This window comes from Ylistrum balloti, unplaced genomic scaffold (assembly GCF_031769215.1).
Source record: "Ylistrum balloti isolate Yb309-2 unplaced genomic scaffold, AGI_CSIRO_Ybal_v1 Utg369856, whole genome shotgun sequence".
NCBI lineage: Eukaryota > Metazoa > Mollusca > Bivalvia > Pectinida > Pectinidae > Ylistrum > Ylistrum balloti.
Window position 1 is genome coordinate 926480 of NW_026782006.1, and position 27132 is coordinate 953611.

Consider the following 27132-nt stretch of genomic DNA (forward strand, 5'->3'; position numbering starts at 1 on the left):
ACAGTATCATATCTCACACATGGTGAACCAATATTTAAACTTCTCTCTTACACTTAACTTCAAAACATTTGCTAACAGTATCATATCTCACACATGGTGAATCAAGAGATACACCCAGTTAAATTCCTTTTAACTACTAAAGAAAAAACTTACAGGATAGAACAGTTTCTTTTCCAATATTTCCTAACAAATCAAATAAAGATAATTATGTTATGTGTAAAGAACTGGCTGTTATTAGAATATAAAATTAAAAAAAAACAAAAGGAAAAAAAAAACAAAAACATGTAATAATTAAATTTTTTTTAAAAATCAACAAGGTTCATTAAGATATACACCCTATCCACAATCCTTTTGATTTCAACAACGGGTTAGATGTTACCTAAAATACATTGACTATTGACCAAAATATAACCATATAAAGGTCTCACTGATTAACAATATCGTAGTTATCTTGTACACAGGCCTTAACTTGTGCATAATATTAGCCTTCAATAAGTAAGGGTGGAAATTCAAATGTATAGTTACTGAAATTATCATCATGTTGTGAGGTAGTTAGGCAAACAGGAAATCAGAGATATTATGATGGTAAAGACTCACACCATTATAGATATTACGATGGTAAAGACTCACACCATTATAGATATTACGATGGTAAAGACTCACACCATTATAGATATTACGATGGTAAAGACTCACACCATTATAGATATTACGATGGTAAAGACTCACACCATTATAGATATTATGATGGTAAAGACTCACACCATTATAGATATTACGATGGTAAAGACTCACTCACACCATTATAGATATTACGATGGTAAAGACTCACAACATTATAGATATTACGATGGTAAAGACTCACACCATTATAGATATTACGATGGTAAAGACTCACACCATTATAGATATTACGATGGTAAAGACTCACACCATTATAGATATTACGATGGTAAAGACTCACACCATTATAGATATTACGATGGTAAAGACTCACACCATTATAGATATTACGATGGTAAAGACTCACACCATTATAGATATTATGATGGTAAAGACTCACATTGTCAGGAGAATACTCGGCTGAATCAGCATTAGAAGACTCCTCCTATTAACAAACAAGAGTGACGTAGTGACAGGACATTTTTACTGACTCGATGGAAACAATTCTGAATAGGTGACAATTTACTGTAAAATGTCTAGTTGTTAGTGATCTCCTGATGAATATAGGACAGCATCAAAAACCAGTTCTAATTGTTTAAGATGCCTTAGATTTAGTATCATCATGTTTCATTGCTGGATTTTGGTACTACTTTGATGAAATTTAATTTAGCACATACATGACCTTTTATAAAAGCCAAGAAGAACAGTCCTAAAATCTAAATTAAATTCAACCTCAGGCCTGAAGCCTTGACTGCCACATGATGTAAGCAATACTGAATATAAAGGTTAAAGGGTAAGTAGCTTTTAAGTGTGATGAAAAAGATATTGAGATATTAATGATAGTAAGTCTTAATTGATAAGATTCAAGTTCTTGAGGGTCAATATATGCATACAGTCAAAACTGTAATCCTTTACTAAAAATTCTTATTAAGTTATTTCCAGTGGAAAATAAATAATAATAAAAATACAATTTTCCTAAAAAAAAAACAAAATAGTAAACTTCTTCCCTTCCCAAAGGAGGAATGTGAGACCCTGGGGTTAAGAAATTCATAATTTTGGTAAAGCCACCTTAAAACCTTTCCATCCATGAAGAGCGTATCTAGGTGTTGAGAAGATGATTTTTGAAATTTTAGTAAATTTAGCCCCATCCATCAGCCCCTGGAGGTTAGCCAGGATCAATATGTGCATATCATCAAGCTGTCATCCTTTGAAAATAATTTTAACCAAGTTTGAAATATTTCCAATGGAAATGAAACAAATTAAGCTCAAAAATGCACTTTACATATACAAACTGTAGCAAGCTTTACTCCTCCATAGGGGAAAATGTGAGACCCTGGGGAGGGGGTACCAAGGTTACCAATTTTGGTTACCCTAAGACCTATCCATACAGGAAGAGCATTTGATTCTACCATGAGAAGAGAAAGATTTTTGAAATTTGAGTCAATTGGACCCCTTTTGGACCCACCCCTCAGGCCCCTGCTAACAGGTGACCATATAATTCACTAAATTTTTTCATCATTGGCCAGGGCAGGCTTCCGCAAAATTTCACTGAAAACAGTTTGGAGGATTTTAAGATGCAGAATGCCAGATACAAAGCAATGATTGTAATTGGTCAGCATAAAACTCTGTCTCAGGTGAACTAAAATTCTTACATCTGGTGCGATAACTTCCCACAATTCATCTAGAACAACATGAGGGCCAAGATATGTACAAATTTCAGTATGTTCCAACATTAGCAGGTCATCAATATCTGGTGAGGTCACCTCTTCATCCTGAAAGAAACACTGGTCATCATAAATTTTATATGTATACAGAACAAACTAATCAGACAAGCATACAGACATTTTATTTTATCATTGGACTAATATGATTGACAGTACAGACCAAAAATGTGATATCTGACCCTCAAAGTCAAATGTGTGAGATTCAACATATGATAGTCAAATATATGACAAACTAGAAAAGTTTTTCTGTGCGCAAAATTTTAAATCAAATGTTAACCAATTTCTCCCTCAATACCTGGCAGCAAAGTTAAAAAAAAGAAATGAATTTTTGTAACAATACAGTTAACATAACATATGTCCAATTCAGAGTTTCAATTAAATTATTTGTTCTTTCCCTCAATCAAACCTTGTCACGCTTCTCAACAGCTATGAAGCTTGTCAGCTGAGTGACGATGGAGAACTCCTTGCTCAGTCTGATAATGTAATCCTTCATGTCCATCTTCATCCTCTGTCAAGGTGAAAGGATAAAGGTGACTGCACAAAAACACATCAGAAATGATGCAACACCACTACATTTACAAAAAACCTGAAGTTTTATTTTAAAGTTTGACCTTGAAGTACAATCCTTAAAATTTGACCTTGAAATACAAACAATGTCCAGCTTTTCTCATATTTGACCAAAGATGATGTTCTTAAAATACAAATCTCACCTGTTGATTGAGACCGTCTGATGACAAGAGTCCATCCTCCCAGTCACGGATGATAGCTTTGGCTGCCAGCTGGTGCAAAATCTGTCGTAACATAAATAAAGTGAGGGATAGAGGAGATTCAACACCTTGAGATGTATTGGTGATCATATTGGTAAAAGGACCACTTTCTGAAATCAATTTACATGAGATCCAACGATATTAATTTGGACAAATATCCAAAGTAACAAACAATTTGATTATGTGAGTTTTACCTTTCCTTTAGATACATAGCGGTCAGATTTGGTCACTACAGCCGATATTTCTTGGTCACCTATTTCAGCGGTCAGGGTTGCCTGTGAAGTAATACAGCGTTGTTATATAGTCATTTCCTCAAGTCACAAAGAGCAGACCTGTATTTTGCCATCATAAGCCCATGAGTATAAAAGTAAGTCAAGAGATTTGAAATATTGTGCCTAAATATCAATCTAGCAAAATTATACATAAAGTTGGCACAATCAAACTTACATACATGGAAAATTGTCAGAATGTATCACAGATCACATGGCAGTGATTTCCTGAGAAATTCCAGTCAGATGAGTTCTATTCCCTCATGGATCACTTTGATGTGAAGAAAGTTAAGTTTAACTACTAGTATAGCTTTTAACTATAATGCCACAAAACAATCTGACACCAGCCTATGAAAACTTCCACTTCATTCTTTGAATTAAGAGAGCTTCACATAAACATGCTTAGATTGAAATTTCAATACAATCAATAAATATGATACATTAGCCATCAAAAGATAGTACATGGCTATTACAGGACTGACATAACATTTCCCATAAATTCCCATCACTAAGGTTTTTTATGTTCCTGCAAATTGAAATGGTCATATACACCAACCCAACAATACCTGGGTTTTCCTCAATACTCTGGTTTCCTCCCTCATTAAGACCCCACACTTACTCCAGGCTAACAACAGTGATTCATATTTTTAGCTACAAGTGTTTTTGCAATAGTTGTAAAATGAAGTTAATATGAAGATTTGACATGAAGGACATATAGAAGCACTTACGCTGGCACAGTTCTGAACAAATCCATAAACTACTATCCTTGATCCACTAAATACAGCTGTAATTTGATTGGGTGCCTGTTTTGGAGGCGGAGCACCATATTCCTGTTGCCAGGAGACAGCCACTGATGTCAGTCCAGGTTGACCTGCTTTAGCAATCTGGGACTTCACCTTGGAAAATCCGAGAACATTCATTTGAAAACTGGGAGATCATCCCCCCTCCATACAACTGTTAACACTCTCTACAATTAAACATGCTAATATGACCAAGAAACAAATATCATCAAGTCGTTTGTACCGCTGGGCTTGATACATCTTCTTAGTTAGATTGGTTCAGCAAAAGACTAGTAAGCCAAAGGTCACGAGTTCGAATTGTAAAGGAGGCATTGAAATCAATTATGATCTTGATTACAAGTTTAACACTTGTATAGAGACTTGGGAATGATACTTTGCATTGCTTTAACCACTAGACACTCAAGGACAAGTTCTTTCCTAAAGGGAGAGTAAGTAACCCTGGTAAAATACTAGCCACAGTATACTGGTAAGCTGGAGAGATTTTTGGTTTGACTGGGGCATGACAAGTAAACCAGAGCATCTGGAGTTGATCATTACCAGAGGCTTTAAAACAAATAATGACCTCTGTTACATATCCAAATCATGAAACCATAACAAAACAACTTGTTTTAATGTATTCAGATTACCTATCTTATAAAAGTATCTCGTTAATAATGTGTTTTACCTTTTCTTCCCACTTTGACTTTGCTTTACTATCAAATCCTTCGAATACTCCAGCTCCAACACGAGCCAGTGCTCCAAGCACGTGACGGTTCATCATACTGCTGTAATAAATAGAAAAGAATGAAGCCCACAGTCGTTAATGGTCTTTAACAGCAGGGAGAAGGGATATTTTTTCTATTTTGAATGAAATCTTTCTAAAAGTATGATTTTCAAGATGGCAGTCATGGTGGCCATCTTGGATTTCAGAGAGACCCAAAAAATAACAATCCTTTGTCAGGACCATCTCAGGATCATTTCATGCAAGTTTGAGCTCAATTCCTCTGTTGGAACTTCAGAAGAAGTTAAAATGTCAGAAGTTTATGCACGGTGAATGACAATTGACGAAGCCTGATCATGACCCTTAGGGTTAGATGACCTTACAAATATATATAGATTAATAAAAGAATAAACAAGGACAGTGATGTTACACAAGGTGGGAGGAAATAATCATTGTATCAATATTTTGATTAATCTTCTTAAAGAGGTCTACTTAAAATTATTTCAAGAAAATTTGCAAATTTAAATTGGTAAGTACAAAATATGGGAGTTAAGAAGATTACATACCTAACACCAAAGGTAAACACTCGCGTGTGCTGGGAATTCTTGTGTACAGTGTCCATGGTGATGTCCTGATTGTTAATATGCCCATCAGACACAAGGAAAATATTCCGTAATGCACTCTCTGGTTTGAGCAGGTAGAATGAATGTAAAGGTCGGTACAAATCTGTATTTCCCATGTTTGCATCTACAGACTGTAATGATAAAGGTGACTTTCAACATTAAATAGTCAATTACACTGTTGAGTGATGCTGATTGGATCAGCAAAGAGTGAAACATTTTCCTTATCAATGGCTCTGTAATATCCCTTATCATCATTAATTACCGCTAAATAACAATTATTTCTAATAAATTCCTGTAATATCCCTTATCATCATTAATTACCGCTAAATAACAATTATTTCTAATAAATTCCTGTAATATCCCTTATCATCATTAATTACCGCTAAATAACAATTATTTCTAATAAATTCCTGTAATATCCCTTATCATCATTAATTACCGCTAAATAACAATTATTTCTAATAAATTCCTGTAATATCCCTTATCATCATTAATTACCGCTAAATAACAATTATTTCTAATAAATTCCTGTAATATCCCTTATCATCATTAATTACCGCTAAATAACAATTATTTCTAATAAATTCCTGTAATATCCCTTATCATCATTAATTACCGCTAAATAACAATTATTTCTAATAAATTCCAAGAAGATCCCTGTAGCTGTTTCAAAGTAATAGTGATGATGAGAGTGGTTTACAAATGGACAACAACCACTTATGATATGGTGGAGGTACCTCATGTTACTGACCTGTATTAGAACTTCAGCTGTAGAGACACTGGACTTGTTCTTCGGTTGGCTTGAAGGGAAAAGTTCACGGAAAGCTGATGAAGACAACAGACAAGTCATAATTTAAAAAATGCTATGTAAATCCAGCAGACACACAAAAACATCCCTATATGAACACAACTAAATTCTCCAGCAACCATTCAATGTCCCAATTCAAGGAAACCATTACACTTCAGTTTCACTTCAGAGATAACAAAGCTTCTAAAAATTTATATGTGAAAGCTACAATCTGAAGTTTAACCAATGTACTTACCTGTCCCAAAAATGACAACATTGAATTTCCAGGTTTTAGGCAGGAAGTGGAGGATAAGAAGCAGAATCTTCTTGGCCTCATTCAAACCCTTGTCTGTCATGGAGTTGGACAAGTCAAGCATGAGGATGACCTCTGACTCATTGTCCTCACAGGCCTCAAACTCGGGGTAAAACGTCAACATACAGGCCTAGGATAAAACAGTAGAATGTCAACATATAGGGCAAGGATAAACAGTACAATGTCAACACACAGGCCTAGTATAAACAGTTCAATGTCAACATATAGGGCTAGAGTGAACATTAGAATGTCAACATACAGGCCTAGTATAAACAGTAAAATGTCAACATACAGGGCTAGGATAAACAGTAAAATGTCAACATACAGGCCTAATATAAACAGTACAATGTCAACGTACAGGCCTAGTTTAAACAGTAAAATGTCAACATATAGGGCTAGAGTGAACATTAGAATCTAAACATACAGGCCTAGTATAAACAGTAAAATGTCAACATACAGGGCTAGGATAAACAGTAAAATGTCAACATACAGGCCTAATATAAACAGTACAATGTCAACATACAGGTCTAGTATAAACAGTAGAATGTCAATATATAGGTCTTGGGTGAACATTAGAATCTAAACATACAGGTCTAGGGTGAATAATAAAATGTCAACATGTCAACATACAGGTCTAGAGTGAACATTACGATGCCAACGTACAGGTCTAGGATAAAACATTAGAATGTCAACATACAGGCCTAGGATAAAACAGTAGAATGTCAACATACAGGCCTAGGATAAAACAGTACAATGTCAACATACAGGTCTAGGATAAAACAGTACAATGTCAACACACAAGCCTAGTATAAACAGTTCAATGTCAACATACAGGCCTAGGATAAAACAGTACAATGTCAACATATAGGGCAAGGATAAACAGTACAATGTCAACACACAGGCCTAGTATAAACAGAACAATGTCAACGTACAGGCCTAGGATAAAACAGTACAATGTCAACATATAGGGCAAGGATAAACAGTACAATGTCAACATACAGGCCTAGGATAAAACAGTACAATGTCAACATACAGGCCTAGGATAAAACAGTTGAAAACCAAGCTTGACTGCTGCTTCTCTCCTACCAAATTTCATGTGAACTTCTTACAAATTAAAATGAATTAAAAACTTCTTGAGGAAGAAGTTGTATTAAGATTCCCATACTGATCTCTCACCTGCTTTGTTGGATCATCTTCACTCTGTTCTACCCACATACGAGGGACATGAGCCTCTGCTAACTCCAAAAGAAGTTGAAAGCCATCACCAATATTTAGATTTGGTTCCATCACCACAAGGACTGTAGATTGTTCAGGCTACAATATAACCAAGGTACATCTGACTGTAACATTGACCTGCTTTGCTTTCTCATCATATACAGATTAGTGACAAAAATTTGGAAACGACAGCATTTAAAATATAAATTATGATCAACTAATTCAAGAGGTCCAATAGGGTCCTTGGTGCAAAAAGGACAGATAAACAAACCGAGGACAGATTGACTCACCACAAAACAGGCAAAGTTAGAACAGTTCTATCCATCACTGGACAAATAGTCTTCCTGGGGACAATTTGATCTATCACAAAACAGACAGACTGAGGACAGTTTGACCCACCACAGAACTGACAAACTTAGGGCAGCTTGAGTCACCCAAGGACAGATAGACAGACTGAAGATAGGCTAACCTCTCACTAGAAATACAGACTGAAGAGACTACAAGACACTACAGTACACACAGACACATTGAGGACTGCCTGATTTAAGACAGAGAGAGACAAAGAACATTTTGAGCCACAAAAGGACAAACAACAGATGTGCTATAATGATAGGCACTTATACATAACAATATTCCAATGTAAAACCGACAACTAAAGTTTACAAAAATAGTGTGCTACATTTGCAATGTAAAATAATTACCCCTAAATAAATACTGTGATGATGAAGCTATACGATGTTAACATCTATGTCGCAGTGTAAGGCTCACTCAACAGACATAACTGTGATGATGAAGCTATACGATGTTAACATATTATCTATGTCGCAGTGTAAGGCTCACTCAACAGACATAACTGTGATGATGAAGCTATACGATGTTAACATCTATGTCGCAGTGTAAGGCTCACTCAACAGACATAACTGTGATGATGAAGCTATACGATGTTAACATATGATCTATGTCGCAGTGTAAGGCTCACTCAACAGACATAACTGTGATGATGAAGCTATACGATGTTAACATATTATCTATGTCGCAGTGTAAGGCTCACTCAACAGACATAACTGTGATGATGAAGCTATACGATGTTAACATATTATCTATGTCGCAGTGTAAGGCTCACTCAACAGACATAACTGTGATGATGAAGCTATACGATGTTAACATATTATCTATGTCGCAGTGTAAGGCTCACTCAACAGACATAACTGTGATGATGAAGCTATACGATGTTAACATATTATCTATGTCGCAGTGTAAGGCTCACTCAACAGACATAACTGTGATGATGAAGCTATACGATGTTAACATCTATGTCGCAGTGTAAGGCTCACTCAACAGACATAACTGTGATGATGAAGCTACTATACGATGTTAACATCTATGTCGCAGTGTAAGGCTCACTCAACAGACATAACTGTGATGATGAAGCTATACGATGTTAACATATTATCTATGTCGCAATGTAAGGCTCACTCAACAGACATAACTGTGATGATGAAGCTATACGATGTTAACATATTATCTATGTCGCAGCGTAAGGCTCACTCAACAGACATAACTGTGATGAAGAAAATGTTACCTTGCCATTCTTTATCTTCTTCACTTGACCTTTATCATCAATGCTCTACAAAATAAAATCAACACCCAATTTGATATTTATAGATGTAACACATTGAACATTTCTGCCGTAAGTAGTTGCCTTTTTGTATTATACATTCAGTGCCCTTACTTACTCACTTTATCACAAAGCTTTCAAAATGGTGTGTTATTGACAGTTCGAAAAAAATAAACTAAAAATGTCCTTTTTTATTACAAAATTACAAATCAAGTAAATGAGTTGATATTTATTTTTAATATAACTTTGATGTAAAAGTGATTAAAATCAATTTGAAAATTGAAAAAAGAGGTTGCTAACTCAATAATAAATGTCTCAGTGCCATGGAGTTGCCGAATGCTTACTTAGTTTGTAAAACAGATATACATTTCAGCATTAAAAAATTGTTTAAAATACTACGTATCATATAATGCTTGTTTACTTTGTAAAATAAATACAAATTACAACATGACTGCATAATACCTCTTTAATATGTTCACTAGAGTGATCTGTTTAATGGATTTGAGTGCAGGATTATGCTAACAGAAACGTAAGGTAATATGCAGGGGTTTATAATTCTATATATAAATAGTCATTAAAGATAGTGTAAATTTAATTACCCAGCAAATGTTTTCACACTTAATCCAAATGTCCCAAAATTTATGTTACCATGCCTATGTTGGTAACAATGTAGAGACATGCCTGATATTTGATATATGTGAACTTGCCTAAGCTTGGACATCTGGGAAACATTAGCCCTGCAAAATTATTGTTAAATATAGTTTTCCTCCATTTTGAACAGTTGTTAAATGTTCCACATTAATTAAGTGGTAAAAAGAAACAATAATATATTTAGTCAACATTTCTCAACCGAAAATCTAAATGTGATTTTCTTCTGACCTTAATCTATGTGGGCACTGAAATCTAACCAGGTGCACACCCTGACAGGTCTGGTGTGAATATAAAGTAACATGCACAGCTTGTACACAAGAATGACTTTTGACCTTCCACTTTGATTGATGACAACCAAATTCTAGTCGGGTATAGATCTTGGTGGGGTTCATGAGGCATCTTGTACACAAACTTTTTACATCAGAAGTAGTCAAGGGTGAACTTTGACCTTTAACCATGACCAAAGATCACTGAAAGCTCCAAGGTAAACCCTGGTGGGGTTAAGATATAGTTTGAACATAAAGTAAAATTGTAAGGGGTCATGAGATATATTGTGCACAGTTTACCATGGACAATTGGACAAATTGCTTACTTTATACACACCCTTCCCTTACTAAAGTGAGTGGTATAATTATTTCTGTCTGTGACTTACTTAAGTGATTTGAGAATCAAACTATGAAATACATACCGCAATCATAATTTCATGGGTTGGGCTATGGACACTTCTTATGTCGAAGGGCATGTCCACTGCCACCTCTACACAGCATTCAATGTCCTTGGGGAAGGAAACAAAACCAGTTTTATCAACAGTCAGAAATATACACCAGGGATCCAAACGGGATGTTGGCACCAGTTTACCTCTATTTGTTCTTCAAAAGTTGGGAATATTTTTTCACTTCTTTTATCCCTGTTTTTGCTCTAAACTGAAGGAAATTTAAAAATTCTTTTGAAGAAATAGTGATAACCTTTAACTATCAAATCAATGATGGTTGCTAGCCATTATTGTTTTTCTAATCAGTTTCACAACCAAAAGGCACAACTAGGTTCCAAGAGAAATCTACATAATTCTGAAATTTGAGAAAGATCCAGTCCTACTCAAGAAATAACAAAGTTATATTGTCAAAATCAAAGATGGCCACCTGTCAGCCAATTAGATTTTTTATCTATCCCAAAATACAAAATCAAAATGCACAACTAAGGACCAAAGGGCACCTACATATGAAATTGGAGAAAGATCCATCAAGCACTGTATAGTGATACTAATTTTTCAATGTCAAAATTCTAGACAAGTCAACTGTTGACCATGGTGTTTTTCTGATCAGTCCCAAAATCAAAGGGGCTCAATTAGGGACTGAGGGAAACCTACAAATGAACTTTGAGAAAAGATCCATCCTCTAATTCTCAGGAGAAAGTGATAATTGAAATTATTTATGGATGGTCATAAAAAATGGACATCAGGCAGTTTTAAAAGCCCACCATCAGATGATGGTGGGGAAAAATCTAAACATTACAAAACTTGATTAAATTTGAAGTTTTGTTACATAAAAATTCATCTTAATGCTTGCAATTTTGATCTCAGTCTTAGTGTAAAAAAATATTTGTGATTTTCAGTTAATGTTTGTCATGGTCTGTGGAGGCTGTGTATCTGTGACTTCCTATCAACGTTTGTGATAGTCTGTTGAGGCTGTGCATCTGTGACTTCCTGTCAATGTCTGTGAAAATCTGTTAAGGCTGTGTATCTGTGACTTCCTGTCAATGTTTGTGATGGACTGTTGAAGCTGTGTATCTGTGGCTTCCTGTCAATGTTTGTGATGGTCTGTGGAGGCTGTGTATCTGTGACTTCCTGTCAATGTCTGTGATGGTCTGTGGAGGCTGTGTATCTGTGACTTCCTGTCAATGTTTGTGATAGTCTGTTGAGGCTGTGTATCTGTGACTTCCTGTCAATGTTTGTGATAGTCTGTTGAGGCTGTGTAACTGTGACTTCCTGTCAATGTTTGTGATAGTCTGTGGAGGCTGTGTATCTGTGACTTCCTATCAACGTTTGTGATAGTCTGTTGAGGCTGTGCATCTGTGACTTCCTGTCAATGTCTGTGAAAGTCTGTTAAGGCTGTGTATCTGTGACTTCCTGTCAATGTTTGTGATGGTCTGTTGAAGCTGTGTATCTGTGGCTTCCTGTCAATGTTTGTGATAGTCTGTTGAGGCTGTGTAACTGTGACTTCCTGTCAATGTTTGTGATAGTCTGTGGAGGCTGTGTATCTGTGACTTCCTGTCAATGTTTGTGATAGTCTGTTGAGGCTGTGTAACTGTGACTTCCTGTCAATGTTTGTGATAGTCTGTGGTGGCTGTGTATCTGTGACTTCCTGTCTGCTGTGTAACTGTGACTTCCTGTCAATGTTTGTGATAGTCTGTTGAGGCTGTGACTTCCTGTCAATGTTTGTGATAGTCTGTCTATTGAGGCTGTGTATCTGTGACTTCCTGTCAATGTTTGTGATATGGTCTGTGGAGGCTGTGTATCTGTGACTTCCTGTCAATGTTTGTGATAGTCTGTTGAGGCTGTGTGTATAGTCTGTTGAGGCTGTGCATCTGTGACTTCCTGTCAATGTTTGTGATAGTCTGTGTGAGGCTGTGTATAGTCTGTGAGGACTGTGACTTCCTGTCAATGTTTGTGATAGTCTGTGGAGGCTGTGTATCTGTGACTTCCTGTCAATGTTTGTGATAGTCTGTTGAGGCTGTGTAACTGTGACTTCCTGTCAATGTTTGTGATAGTCTGTGGTGGCTGTGTATCTGTGACTTCCTGTCAATGTTTGTGATAGTCTGTTGAGGCTGTGTAACTGTGACTTCCTGTCAATGTTTGTGATAGTCTGTTGAGGCTGTGTAACTGTGACTTCCTGTCAATATCTGTGATAGTCTGTTGAGGCTGTGTATCTGTCACTCCCTGTCAATGTATGTGATAGTCTATTGAGGCTGTGTATCTGTGACTTCCTGTCAATGTTTGTGATGGACTGTTGAAGCTGTGTATCTGTGGCTTCCTGTCAATGTTTGTGATGGTCTGTGGAGGCTGTGTATCTGTGACTTCCTGTCAATGTCTGTGATGGTCTGTGGAGGCTGTGTATCTGTGACTTCCTGTCAATGTTTGTGATAGTCTGTTGAGGCTGTGTATCTGTGACTTCCTGTCAACGTTTGTGATAGTCTGTTGAGGCTGTGCATCTGTGACTTCCTGTCAATGTCTGTGAAAGTCTGTTAAGGCTGTGTATCTGTGACTTCCTGTCAATGTTTGTGATGGTCTGTTGAAGCTGTGTATCTGTGGCTTCCTGTCAATGTTTGTGATAGTCTGTTGAGGCTGTGTAACTGTGACTTCCTGTCAATGTTTGTGATAGTCTGTGGAGGCTGTGTATCTGTGACTTCCTGTCAATGTTTGTGATAGTCTGTTGAGGCTGTGTAACTGTGACTTCCTGTCAATGTTTGTGATAGTCTGTGGTGGCTGTGTATCTGTGACTTCCTGTCAATGTTTGTGATAGTCTGTTGAGGCTGTGTAACTGTGACTTCCTGTCAATGTTTGTGATAGTCTGTTGAGGCTGTGTAACTGTGACTTCCTGTCAATATCTGTGATAGTCTGTTGAGGCTGTGTATCTGTCACTCCCTGTCAATGTATGTGATAGTCTATTGAGGCTGTGTATCTGTGACTTCCTGTCAATGTTTGTGATAGTCTGTTAAGGCTGTGAAACTGTGACTTCCTTTCAATGTTTGTGATAGTCTGTGGTGGCTGTGTATCTGTGACTTCCTGTCAATGTCTGTGATAGTGTGAAGAGGCTGTGTATCTGTCACTCCCTGTCAATGTCTGTGATAGTATGAAGAGGCTGTGTATCTGTCACTCCCTGTCAATGTCTGTGATAGTATGAAGAGGCTGTGTATCTGTCACTCCCTGTCAATGTCTGTGATAGTCTATTGAGGCTGTATATCTGTCACTTCCTGTTAATGTTTGTGATAGTATGTTGAGGGTTTGTATCTGTCACTTCCTGTCAATGTCTGTGATAGTATGAAGAGGCTGTGTATCTGTCACTTCCTGTCAATGTCTGTGATAGTCTATTGAGGCTGTGTATCTGTCACGTCCTGTTAATGTTTGTGATAGTATGTTGAGGGTTTGTATCTGTCACTTCCTGTCAATGTCTGTGATAGTATGAAGAGGCTGTGTATCTGTCACTTCCTGTCAATGTCTGTGATAGTCTATTGAGGCTGTGTATCTGTCACTTCCTGTCAATGTCTGTGATAGTATGAAGAGGCTGTGTATCTGTCACTTCCTGTCAATGTCTGTGATAGTATGTTGAGGCTGTGTATCTGTCACTTCCTGTCAATGTCTGTGATAGTATGAAGAGGCTGTGTATCTGTCACTTCCTGTCAATGTCTGTGATAGTATGAAGAGGCTGTGTATCTGTCACTTCCTGTCAATGTCTGTGATAGTATGAAGAGGCTGTGTATCTGTCACTTCCTGTCAATGTCTGTGATAGTATGAAGAGGCTGTGTATCTGTGACTTCCTGTCAATGTCTGTGATAGTATGAAGAGGCTGTGTATCTGTGACTTCCTGTCAATGTCTGTGATAGTATGAAGAGGCTGTGTATCTGTCACTTCCTGTCAATGTCTGTGATAGTATGAAGAGGCTGTGTATCTGTCACTTCCTGTCAATGTCTGTGATGGTATGAAGAGGCTGTGTATCTGTTACTTCCTGTCAATGTCTGTGATAGTATGAAGAGGCTGTGTATCTGTCACTTCCTGTCAATCTTTATGATAGACTGGTGGTGATTATATTCTTACATTGCTGTCCTGAGAGCTCTTTTTCCATGGTGCTAAGGTACCTGGAAGACGGAAACTGACAAGATCATCTTCAACCTGTAATTCTGTGACATAGGTTATCTTGATAACAACATCTGCATTGGCCGGAACATTTCCCACACTGACTGTAAACACATCCTGTTAAGAAAATGAAAACTGTCAAATCATCAGAACCTCAGCTTCAAGATTTGCTGAAGATGAACATGTACCTTATACTGTTGAAACTTGTCTCAAAAATCCAAATCCAAATTCTGTTAGAGTTTAAATAATTTTCAAGTCATGAACTTTTTCCTATCATATCTTTGTAATTTCAGTTTGGATGACTCGAATTTCATTGAGTCGAAATTTCGGTTGAGTCAAAGCAATTTTTCAGTCCCTTCCATTGGAAAGCAAGGGAAAACTCATTTATTGTCTTGAAATTGATTTTTGTCAAAACAATGGTTTGTCTTCTGACCAAATCGACAAATACATACACAAAGTAGAAAGTCACATATGTGTAACACATGGCTAATTACAGCATATCTGTGGTCCATCGTACACACAAAACTTGGTCACTGGCGATTAGTTACCAGTTTAATTATCCAATTAAAGTTTGGCTTCTTAATTAGTGTCACCATCTTGTAGAAGTGACTTACCTGTACATTAAAAAAGTAGCATGTTAACACAAAACATGAAAACATTTAGCTTGGTTGCGTGCATCTTCAGGAACAATAAAAACGAAACTGTCAAACCAGTATAAACTTTTTGACGAAATCTGATCCCAACAATTCCAAAAGAAACTAATTTTAAGCTTGTTTACTAAAGGACTGTGATCGGTAACTTTGTAAGATTTAGTGTTTGGACAATGAAGTGCTGAACGTATCTGTCGTTAATTTTTCATTAATTCATGATTAAACAATGGTGTAAAAACTAACATCAGGAAAAAACATAGGAGTCCGCCTTGTGTATAATACTGTTTGACACTTTCTGTTATCTGGTTCCTTCTGCTTGTAGATTTTATCCGTTAAAGTCATTAATGCCCTTGTAACTGATACATAATTTAGATTGAACACTTTATAGATTTTATCTGTGTAAGTCATTAATGCCTTTGTAACTGGTACATAATTTGGATTGAACACCTTATAGATTCAGATCAGAATTCAAATTGAATTTCGGTTTTCCTTTCATTGAATCAATACTTAAAACTCTTTCACAAAAGTTTGTTTTGAAATAGTAATTCTAACAAGCTGTTTGACATACCGGTGATTCTTCATCCTGATCCATCAGGTAGGCCCCATGGCCCTCACTGATAGCCTTTTTGTACTCTTGGTGAGCCGTCTCTTTTTCTTTCACCTCCCCGACCACATGCTTGTCATTGATGTATGCTTCAAATCCACACACTGCAGCCATCTCATCAAGGGGAAAGACATACTTGCCCTCCAACATTTCCTCACTGTTGTTATGGTAATGTTGTAAAACCTTCACCTGACAAGGTTAAGGTCACAACTCACTGTTTAAAGTTATAACTACACCAATCTCCATATAAATGAGGAGACAGGATGTATCAGCTCAAATTAACCTTATTTTGCAGTTTTGAACATAATGTGTCACATAAATGTTTTGACATAACTAATCCTCACCTGATATGTCAAGGTTCAACAGTTTAAATTAGTCAAAACTTTGTCAAACTCGTCAAGGTCACAATTATCTACTGTTACAATTACACTATGTCAAGGTCACAATTACCTACTGTTACAATTACACTATGTCAAGGCCACAATTACCTACTGTAACAATTACACTATGTCAAGGCCACAATTACCTACTGTAACAATTACACTATATCAAGGCCACAATTATCTACTGTAACAATTACACTATGTCAAGGTCACAATTATCTACTGTAACAATTACACTATGTCAAGGTCACAATTACCTACTGTAACAATTACACTATGTCAAGGCCACAATTACCTACTGTAACAATTACACTATATCAAGGCCACAATTACCTACTGTAACAATTACACTATGTCAAGGTCACAATTATCTACTGTAACAATTACACTATGTCAAGGTCACAATTACCTGCTGTAACAATTACACTATGTCAAGGTCACAATTATCTACTATAACAATTACACTATGTCAAGGTCACAATTACCTACTGTAACAATTACACTATGTCAAGGTCACAATTACCTACTGTTACAATTACACTATGTCAAGGTCACAATTACCTACTGTTACAATTACACTATGTCAAGGTCACAATTATCTACTGTTACAATTGCACTATGTCAAGGTCACAATTATCTACTGTTGCAATTACACTATGTCAAGGTCACAATTACCTACTGTTACAATTACACTATGTCAAGGTCACAATTACCTACTGTAACAATTATACTAACTTTGTTTATTAATAATACACTAGTACCATTATTAATTATTTCACAAAAATGGAAAATCTTGTAAATATTATGAAGCAATCAAAAAAGTCATGTCACTACTTGTAGAAAACACAGCAATATTTTACTTTATCAGATAATCTGGCTGTTGTTCCATGCATTCATCCATGTAATATTTTTACTTCAATGTCACTAGTGTAATTTACCCTAGAGCATTTTTCATTGGCTGTTTCATTCAGAATTGAATCGTGATGTTATATCATGGATGATGATGTAATGTCATGAACAGAAAATGGAACAACAAAATGGCTGTCTTTGTTGGATTTTCCTCCTTCTGTATTAACAACTGTGAAAACTTCAATCACCTGTGTGATCAAATGTATTCTCATTTCATACAAGATTTTTTGGAACACATCTTGCTTGCCAAAAAACTATGAAAATAAAACAAATTTTTTACAAAATAATTGTACAATAAATACTGTAGTAACCTGTCCTTTAAGTATGCGATTGATATTCATTCTATTAACAAAACAACTACAGGGAAGAATTTGACAAACAATTAGTCAAACATAATATCATTCACATCAAAATACCTCAGCCACCAAGTCCTTCAGTTTGCCAAACACATTTACACTGGTTAGTTCAACAGGATTAATGTCTTTCCCATCAGCCACCAGTCCTGATTTCACCTTTGTCATGGGATCTAAGACATCTTTCACATCTGCTAAATCTGAAACAAGGATTTTATGTCATGATCACAGAAATTCACAAACTTAAAGAATGTTCATTCCATCCAAATATTTTTTGGTTTATTGAAATAGCTGTAATATTTTAAAGACTCAGTCATTATACAAATTACTAGTGATTATAAAGGAAAACTTTGCAACACCAGGCAATTTTCCTGACTATCAGAAAACAATTAACACCAAAATACACAAAAATACACTAAAAGGAGCACTTATCATGCTAAAGAAACATTCTTCTTATTCTTCAAATCTATAACATATTCTCCAAATTATTGTCAAACATCAGAAAGCTATAAATCAATTATATATCTTTTAACAAATTACAGTTTCCAAACTGATTTTATTTAAATTTAATACATACTGATTTTGTCCATTTTTGTTGTTGAGTCAGTATAAGTATCAACACTGTTGTCTGTGGGTACAATTTCCATAGGTATAGGGGTCTCACTGCCGATGGTGAACTCCACCAGGTAGCACATCTTCTGTTGATTCTGAGAGTATACTACATACTCATCCTCCTAAAACATAAATACAAATTCCCTTTCCCTGCTAATAATGTCCTCACTCACCTTTCTCACTTAGATATTTACTGCCTTCAATATTTTGACAGAAATTACAGGAAAAAGGAATATATGACTGGACAGGAGACATACTTTTTACCAGCGTGAAGATAACTTTGGAATCATTCCTTATGGCACATAATCACCAGAGGAGCAAAAGAATCTCCCTCCCGGCACTATATTTTGACAAAATTTAAATCGTAATTGTAAAATCTTAACAATATCTTACCGTAAAGTCAGATGCTTTGTTGGATGTGCTGGCCACACCATGGACACTAGAGTACCCATCTGGGGCATGCTCAAGGGTCTTGTCATGTGTGTATAGGTCCATACACTTGCCTAGAGCAACCTTATTAACCAGCATCATCCTTGTGCCCCGACTCTTACTGACCTGTGAGTACTTCACACTGGTGCTGGAAAAACAATACAATAACTGACTGCTGGTGAAAAGGTGCATCAACAAAGTGTGAGATAAGTAATTATCTCGTTGTTATAGTGTGAGATAAGTAATTATCTCGTTGTTATAGTGTGAGATAAGTAATTATCTCATTGTTATAGTGTGAGATAAGTAATTATCTCCTGGTTATAGTGTGAGATAAGTAATTATCTCCTGGTTATAGTGTGAGATAAGTAATTATCTCCTGGTTATAGTGTGAGATAAGTAATTATCTCATTGTTATAGTGTGAGATAAGTAATTATCTCCTGGTTATAGTGTGAGATAAGTAATTATCTCGTTGTTATAGTGTGAGATAAGTAATTATCTCGTTGTTATAGTGTGAGATAAGTAATTATCTCATTGTTATAGTGTGAGATAAGTAATTATCTCCTGGTTATAGTGTGAGCTAAGTAAGTATCTCATTGTTATAGTGTGAGATAAGTAATTATCTCCTTGTTATAGTGTGAGATAAGTAATTATCCCCTTGTTATAGTGTGAGATAAGTAATTATCTCCTTGTTATAGTGTGAGATAAGTAATTATCTCCTTGTTATAGTGTGAGATAAGTAATTATCTCCTGGTTATAGTGTGAGATAAGTAATTATCTCATTGTTATAGTGTGAGATAAGTAATTATCTCCTTGTTATAGTGTGAGATAAGTAATTATCTCCTGGTTATAGTGTGAGATAAGTAATTATCTCGTTGTTATAGTGTGAGATAAGTAATTATCTCGTTGTTATAGTGTGAGATAAGTAATTATCTCCTGGTTATAGTGTGAGATAAGTAATTATCTCGTTGTTATAGTGTGAGATAAGTAATTATCTCCTTGTTATAGTGTGAGATAAGTAATTATCTCCTTGTTATAGTGTGAGATAAGTCATTATCTCCTTGTTATAGTGTGAGATAAGTCATTATCTCCTTGTTATAGTGTGAGATAAGTAATTATCTCCTTGTTATAGTGTGAGATAAGTCATTATCTCCTTGTTATAGTGTGAAATGTATTACATAATTATCTCCTGGTTATAGTGTGAAAACTTTCAACCACATTTACTATACACAGTTCTCCATTACATTATCAAACATACAGATTTTGGTTCTTTGTGCTCACAAATATTGAAAGAAAACATTTAAACATGTATACCAGTATGTATTCAAACCTGAAACTCTCAAAATCAAATTAAATTTTTCTCCTATTCTCACATCATTACAAAAAGAAATGTAAACTAGACACAATAACATAACTTATAGTTACAAGCATTAGAAGCCTGGTAAATATGTATCTTTATTTTCTTACCTTGCAGCACTTGCAAAATAGATTCCGGCTCCTAACATTCCGGCATCTGTCCTCTTCCCTCCAAAGTCATCCACAACAACCTTTGGCATCAGAAGACCCCTTGGGAACCCAATATAATCATACTGATACAAATTAAACTTTCAGGACACAGAGTCCACCCCCTTCATTCACTTGTCCAGATTTGAGTGGGAACAAAATAAAACTTTATCAGTTTTCAAAACATTTCCTCATGTTGTCTTAAATACCACCAAACAAATACAGACATTAATAGAGAATATCTCCATCTGTTACCAAAAGGAAGTCTGATGTTGGATTGTCTACGACTGTCATGTACTGTAACAGGGGGTCCAAGTTATGTGTTAAGTCCAGTGCAGATGTTCCATACATTAGGCTTGTTCCCAGAGTATATCATTAACTACAGTAAAGTATAAACACTTTGGTGATGAGCTTACCTAGACAAAATCCCAACCAGTAAAGTATAAACACTTTGGTGATGAGCTTACCTAGACAAAATCCCAACCAGTAAAGTATAAACACTTTGGTGATGAGCTTACCTAGACAAAATCCCAACCAGTAAAGTATAAACACTTAGGTGATGAGCTTACCTAGACAAAATCCCAACCAGTTAAGTATAAACACTTTGGTGATGAGCTTACCTAGACAAAATCCCAACCAGTAAAGTTTAAACACTTTGGTGATGAGCTTACCTAGACAAAATCCCAACCAGTAAAGTATAAACACTTTGGTGATGAGCTTACCTAGACAAAATCCCAACCAGTAAAGTATAAACACTTAGGTGATGAGCTTACCTAGACAAAATCCCAACCAGTAAAGTATAAACACTTTGGTGATGAGCTTACCTAGACAAAATCCCAACCAGTAAAGTTTAAACACTTTGGTGATGAGCTTACCTAGACAAAATCCCAACCAGTAAAGTATAAACACTTTGGTGATGAGCTTACCTAGACAAAATCCCAACCAGTAAAGTATAAACACTTAGGTGATGAGCTTACCTAGACAAAATCCCAACCAGTAAAGTATAAACACTTTGGTGATGAGCTTACCTAGACAAAATCCCAACCAGTAAAGTTTAAACACTTTGGTGATGAGCTTACCTAGACAAAATCCCAACCAGTAAAGTATAAACACTTTGGTGATGAGCTTACCTAGACAAAATCCCAACCAGTAAAGTATAAACACTTAGGTGATGAGCTTACCTAGACAAAATCCCAACCAGTAAAGTTTAAACACTTTGGTGATGAGCTTACCTAGACAAAATCCCAACAAAGTTGTTTGGTTTTGAAGCATGAAACAGGAGATTCTGACCAAATAGTTCCTTGGTAAAGTTATCCTCTTCCATCTGTCTTTGTACCTCAAACACGTTAATTATGTTCAGTCTGGTGTTCCTAATGTACAGAAAATAGAAAAGTTTGATTACTTTGTTTACAACCAACAAGTGGTAGGAGCATGTTCAGATCACAACATGTTCTTTCTATATGTATCATAAAAAATTCAGATTACTTCACCTAAAATAACCCATACTTTGAATAACGAGCCCATTAAAACAGATCACAACCAGTCTACAATGTTCACAGCTTCACTTTTATTGTCATAGACCACTTCTACTTAGAAGCAAGTTTACATTTAACGCTATAAACTTGTCACCAGTAAATGTAACTGCTTCTGCAATCATTGATTTCAACAACTTTTGTTTGTAAAGAGTTGCTTACACCAATTTTATGTGTTTCCAAAATGTAATTAGTAGTAAAATAAAGAGTAAAACTGATCCTGAATCTATTTGCTAAAAGTAAAATAAAGAGCAAAGCTGATCCTGAGTCTATTTGCTAAAAGTAAAATAAAGAGTAAAACTGATCCTGAATCTATTTGCTAAAAGTAAAATAAAGAGTAAAACTGATCCTGAATCTATTTGCTAAAAGTAAAATAAAGAGCAAAGCTGATCCTGAATCTATTAGCTAAAAGTAAAATAAAGAGCAAAACTGATCCTGAATCTATTTGCTAAAAGTAAAATAAAGAGCAAAGCTGATCCTGAATCTATTAGCTAAAAGTAAAATAAAGAGTAAAACTGATCCTGAATCTATTTGCTAAAAGTAAAATAAAGAGCAAAGCTGATCCTGAATCTATTAGCTAAAAGTAAAATAAAGAGTAAAACTGATCCTGAATCTATTTGCTAAAAGTAAAATAAAGAGCAAAGCTGATCCTGAATCTATTAGCTAAAAGTAAAATAAAGAGTAAAACTGATCCTGAATCTATTAGCTAAAAGTAAAATAAAGAGTAAAACTGATCCTGAATCTATTTGCTAAAAGTAAAATAAAGAGTAAAACTGATCCTGAATCTATTTGCTAAAAGTAAAATAAAGAGTAACGCTGATCCTGAATCTATTAGCTAAAAGTAAAATAAAGAGTAAAATTGAACCTGAATCTATTTGCTAAAAGTAAAATAAAGAGCAAAGCTGATCCTGAATCTATTTGCTAAAAGTAAAATAAAGAGCAAAGCTGACCCTGAATTTATTTGCTAAAAGTAAAATATAGAGCAAAGCTGATCCTGAATCTATTTGCTAAAAGTAAAATAACGACCAAAGCTGATCCTGAGTCTATTTGCTAAAAGTAAAATAAAGAGCAAAGCTGATCCTGAATCTATTTGCTAGAAGTAAAATAAAGAGTAAAGCTGACCCTGAATCTATTTGCTAAAAGTAAAATATAGAGCAAAGCTGATCCTGAATCTATTTGCTAAAAGTAAAATAACGACCAAAGCTGATCCTGAATCTATTAACTAAAAGTAAAATAAAGAGCAAAACTGATCCTGAATCTATTTGCTAGAAGTAAAATAAAGAGTAAAGCTGATCCTGAATCTATTAGCTAAAAGTAAAATAAAGAGCAAAGCTGATCCTGAGTCTATTTGCTAAAAGTAAGATAAAGAGCAAAGCTGATCCTGAATCTATTTGCTAAAAGTAAAATAAAGAGCAAAACTGATCCTGAATCTATTTGCTAAAAGTAAAATAAAGAGCAAAACTGATCCTGAGTCTATTTGCTTAAAGTAAAATAAAGAGTAAAGCTGATCCTGAATCTATTTGCTAAAAGTAAAATAAAGATTAAAGCTAAGTGATTCTGAATCTATTTGCTAAAGGTAGTACTATAGACAGAGGCATACTTACCCCTCCATAGACTTGTTGATGAGGGCCTTCACTGTCTTGTATACGTGATGATCAGGGCCTCTGTGATCTATCTGGCACCTAAGAGCCCTGTACTTGGACTCAGTTGATCCTCGCAGTGACCAGCCAGTGGCTTCACTGACTGTCAGCATGTCCTTCATCACCTACCAAACATTTACAGAAAAACCTGGTTAATAGGAAATTATTTATTGCCAAAATTTTCTTCTCTTGGATTTGCAGAAACCCAAAGAGGGCTAAAAGAGTCTGTATCATTCACCTTCTTTTCAGGAACAGCCTACACATGACTGCTGTAAACCTCAAACAATGCAATAACCTTAAAGTGAGATGATGTCATACTTCATATGATTTAATCTGCTCAGCATCAGTGAAATAATTATACATACCTGACAAATATCTTGCTCGCAAGACAACCAGGAGTTGTTTACACTGCTGACAGACACCTTGGTATTGTGTGGAAGGGCAGAGTAATAATCATCAAGGACAGATTGCTTGTCCTCTGGTTGACCTCTCAGCTTCATTAACAATGCTTCAGCCTTCTCAATCTAAAACAACCATACAAAGTATTCCCCATGGTAATAAGTTCAATGTAAGGACCACAACAAACACTCATGGTTTCTTACCTCAACTTGTTATTGACTCATTTCACTAAAAAACATTGATTGCCATATCAGCTTGAAGAAGGTAAAATCGACTGAGAGATTGACGTTAAGACTAGTGTAATCTGAAGAACTGCAGTAAGTTATCTAAATCACAATTTGTGAATACTTTCAGGATATAATACATCTTTTCATGGAACAGAGAAGTTACAGCATGTTCGCCTTTTTATGTTATTTTTCAGCTATATACCACAATACGTTATCATCTTGATGTTGTGCTTGGATAACATTGACCTGTTCTAGTTTGACAGAGCTCGGTGAGGTCAAGGTGTCCGACAGGTCTGAATATGCTTCCTTCCATATTCCCTCCACCAATTCACAGACAGGGGTGGATAACTCTGCTTTCTCCAGTCCAAATGAGACCATCACCTGTTCAGGAAAACTTCATGTGAACATTCACATTCTGTGATATGAATTTTACTTTGATAACAGAAGTCCTTACGCAAAGCTGATGTAAGTTAAAGTTTCAATTTTAAACATAGAATAGACATCCTCGATAATGCAAGAAATAAAATCACTACCACTTTCTGCACTCCTGGAGTATTTTACGGCAAAATTGAAAGCATACATGAGGTAATTTGATTGGTCTAGAGAAAGTTTCATGAGGAAAAAAACTGACAAATCACAAACTGATACGCTCCTTTGAATCTTACAAAGGAGCGACATCAAACTTCTAAGCCAGTACAACATACGTTAATGTGACCTTGAGATTCATTTTATGTACAGTATAAAATCTGTATTCTTGTCTTATCCACATGGTACAGTACATGGGGAACCTTCGGTTTTTCAATAAGATGTTTCAGGGGTTCAGAGAGCAACAGTGATCCCTGGAGTACCAAGGAGGATGTAAAATAGAGATCCAAACACTTACTGGTTTAATTTTTTTTAGTTCAAATATTAGCTGACCTTTTGAAAATTCAAGGTGCCTACTCCCCTTGGTGGTGCATCATGGGAGACCTCCATTAGGTTTGGGTGGTCTGTCTCCTGTTTGTACAGGAAACTGTACATCTTTGTGGCTTCCTCCGAAGTCTCAACATAATAACACTCCATTTTTTCAGGTTTTCCTTCCTATGGAGAAAGTTATGAAGTTTAATGAACAATATCCTTTTTATATCAACATCATAAAAAAAAACTTGGCATACAGGACATTTATTTTATCAAAAACATTAACTTCAACTTTCCAATATGAAAAATATATACATAAAAATGTACCTGTATATTTTTAAGGTTTCCATGGTGTTTGGACACCCTGAATCTGTGAATTTGTCGAGGCAGAAGATCACATTCTTCTGTAACATGAACTTCAAGCACACAGAAAAATGTTCGTCCTGCACTCTTCACATATTTCTGCAATACAAACCATACAAAATAATTAAAGAAAAAGATTGAGTTTTCCTACAGAATTTGAGTTTGGATCTTGCTTCATTGTACCAACAATTTTCATTGAGTCCATAAATTATCATGCATGACCAACAAAATTATTTTTTTGCTATCTTTAATGGAAGAACGATACAGCAAGGAATTTGATAAATAACAGACTCCTATATCCAAGCTGATTCTACAACCAGTGATAAAAGTCAACAGGGATCTCTTGTGCTAACATTCTCACCTGTAATACTGCATACTTTGCCACCTGATATTTGGTGTGGTTGAAAATTGGAGTGTGTTTTTCCTGTAGCGGCCATGCCTTCACTCCCGCTGGATAGAAGTATGACTTCCTCCTCTTACCAAGTATCTGGTACTTTGTAGCTATTACAAATAATTTATCATTGGCTTAAGTGTACATATTTACTTCCACAAAAATTTGAGATCTGATCAATGCATTTATTAATACAATTATTACAGAACAAGGAAACTGTATTTGTTTATGATTTCAATGAACAGTAATATGTATGCCTGGGCTTATTACCATGCTTATTTTCTGATAAATTAGGAAATAAATTGATCTTAATAGTGTATTTTTGTGTACTTGTTTAAGTATTCCATGCCATGGCTTCTATGCTGTATGAAATACATCTACAACAGTGAATCATTAGTTGTAGCAGACACCCCTAGGTAAACAACATGTTTCATCAACCTCACCTGCAATTTTACCAGAGCCAAGTTTCTGAGACGTTGATTTGCCAACCATTAAGTAATCATCAGAACTGAGTAGTCTCCCTTTATCCACACAGTCATACAGGAAAGAGATGGATACAACAGGAATGCCGTACTTCTGGGCCATCTTACACTTGTAGCTAAAGTCTGTTTTGGCAGGATCATTGCATACAACATGAGTACTCTAGAAACAATAAATAAATTTCATAATTCAGTTTAAATCTGAAACTTATTTTTACTCCTAATTAGCATATTTATGTTGATAACATCTTGATGTCAATGAAGATATCATGAAAAAAGTTCATTTTAATTTGGACTACAAGTAAACCTTTATATGCTGAGATGCCAACCTGAACACATTAATCTATGATGACATTCCGTTATCATTTACAAATCAGTCATCTATGTTTTACTAAAAAATAAGATGATATGATTTAATAAATCTAGTTTCTAAATAATCTATCATGTACTTAGTCATGAATAATGAAAAAGCTGTTAATAAGTGATAAATCTACACAGACTATAAACAATTGAATACTGACAGAATTCAACAATTTAAGTAAGTTGTTCTTTTTCTGCTTGAAAGATCCCTACCTTCTTTGTGACAATGTAGGAAACAACACCATCATTTTCTGTTATCTTCTTTCGGATTTCCTGTTTCTTTTTGAAACTGACACTAGTTGTCAGATCAAGGACAACATGACAACCACGAAATACTGTTGTCATGGTGATATTTGTCTCACTGAGGGCCTCCTCGTCAGTACATTAAAGTCTCAGTGACAAATGCTTAGGTGTACACTAACTG

At 35.5% G+C, this 27132-nt stretch overlaps 1 protein-coding gene across 1 annotated transcript; it reads right to left on the bottom strand.

Annotated features, from left to right (window-relative positions):
* Positions 1-129: 129 nt before the first annotated feature.
* LOC132545764 (protein mono-ADP-ribosyltransferase PARP4-like) lies at positions 130-27053 on the bottom strand. Its single transcript, XM_060209453.1, has 28 exons — positions 26922-27053; positions 26313-26511; positions 25840-25979; positions 25443-25577; positions 25137-25298; positions 24465-24599; positions 23958-24116; positions 23557-23717; positions 21653-21781; positions 20385-20483; positions 18884-19067; positions 18456-18612; positions 17942-18078; positions 16198-16422; positions 14941-15096; positions 10822-10905; positions 7823-7960; positions 6590-6776; positions 6298-6371; positions 5490-5677; positions 4888-4987; positions 4152-4319; positions 3349-3429; positions 3089-3178; positions 2794-2886; positions 2316-2435; positions 1064-1108; positions 130-183 (listed from the first exon to the last, which is right to left on the bottom strand). The coding sequence occupies exons 1-28, from the start codon at positions 27051-27053 to the stop codon at positions 130-132; spliced, it is 3732 nt and encodes a 1243-aa protein (XP_060065436.1).
* Between the last annotated feature and the right edge of the window lie 79 nt (positions 27054-27132).

What these genes read in the sequence shown, in the direction of transcription:
- LOC132545764 (XM_060209453.1), bottom strand. Translation starts at nt 27,053, where the DNA reads ATGACAACAGTATTTCGTGGTTGTCATGTTGTCCTTGATCTGACAACT. An exon ending in TGTTGTCATTTTTGGGACAG is followed by an intron (nt 6,372 to 6,589) that starts GTAAGTACATTG and finishes TGTCTTCATCAG; the next exon opens with CTTTCCGTGAACTTTTCCCT. An exon ending in AGTCAAAGTGGGAAGAAAAG is followed by an intron (nt 4,320 to 4,887) that starts GTAAAACACATT and finishes GGATTTTCCAAG; the next exon opens with GTGAAGTCCCAGATTGCTAA.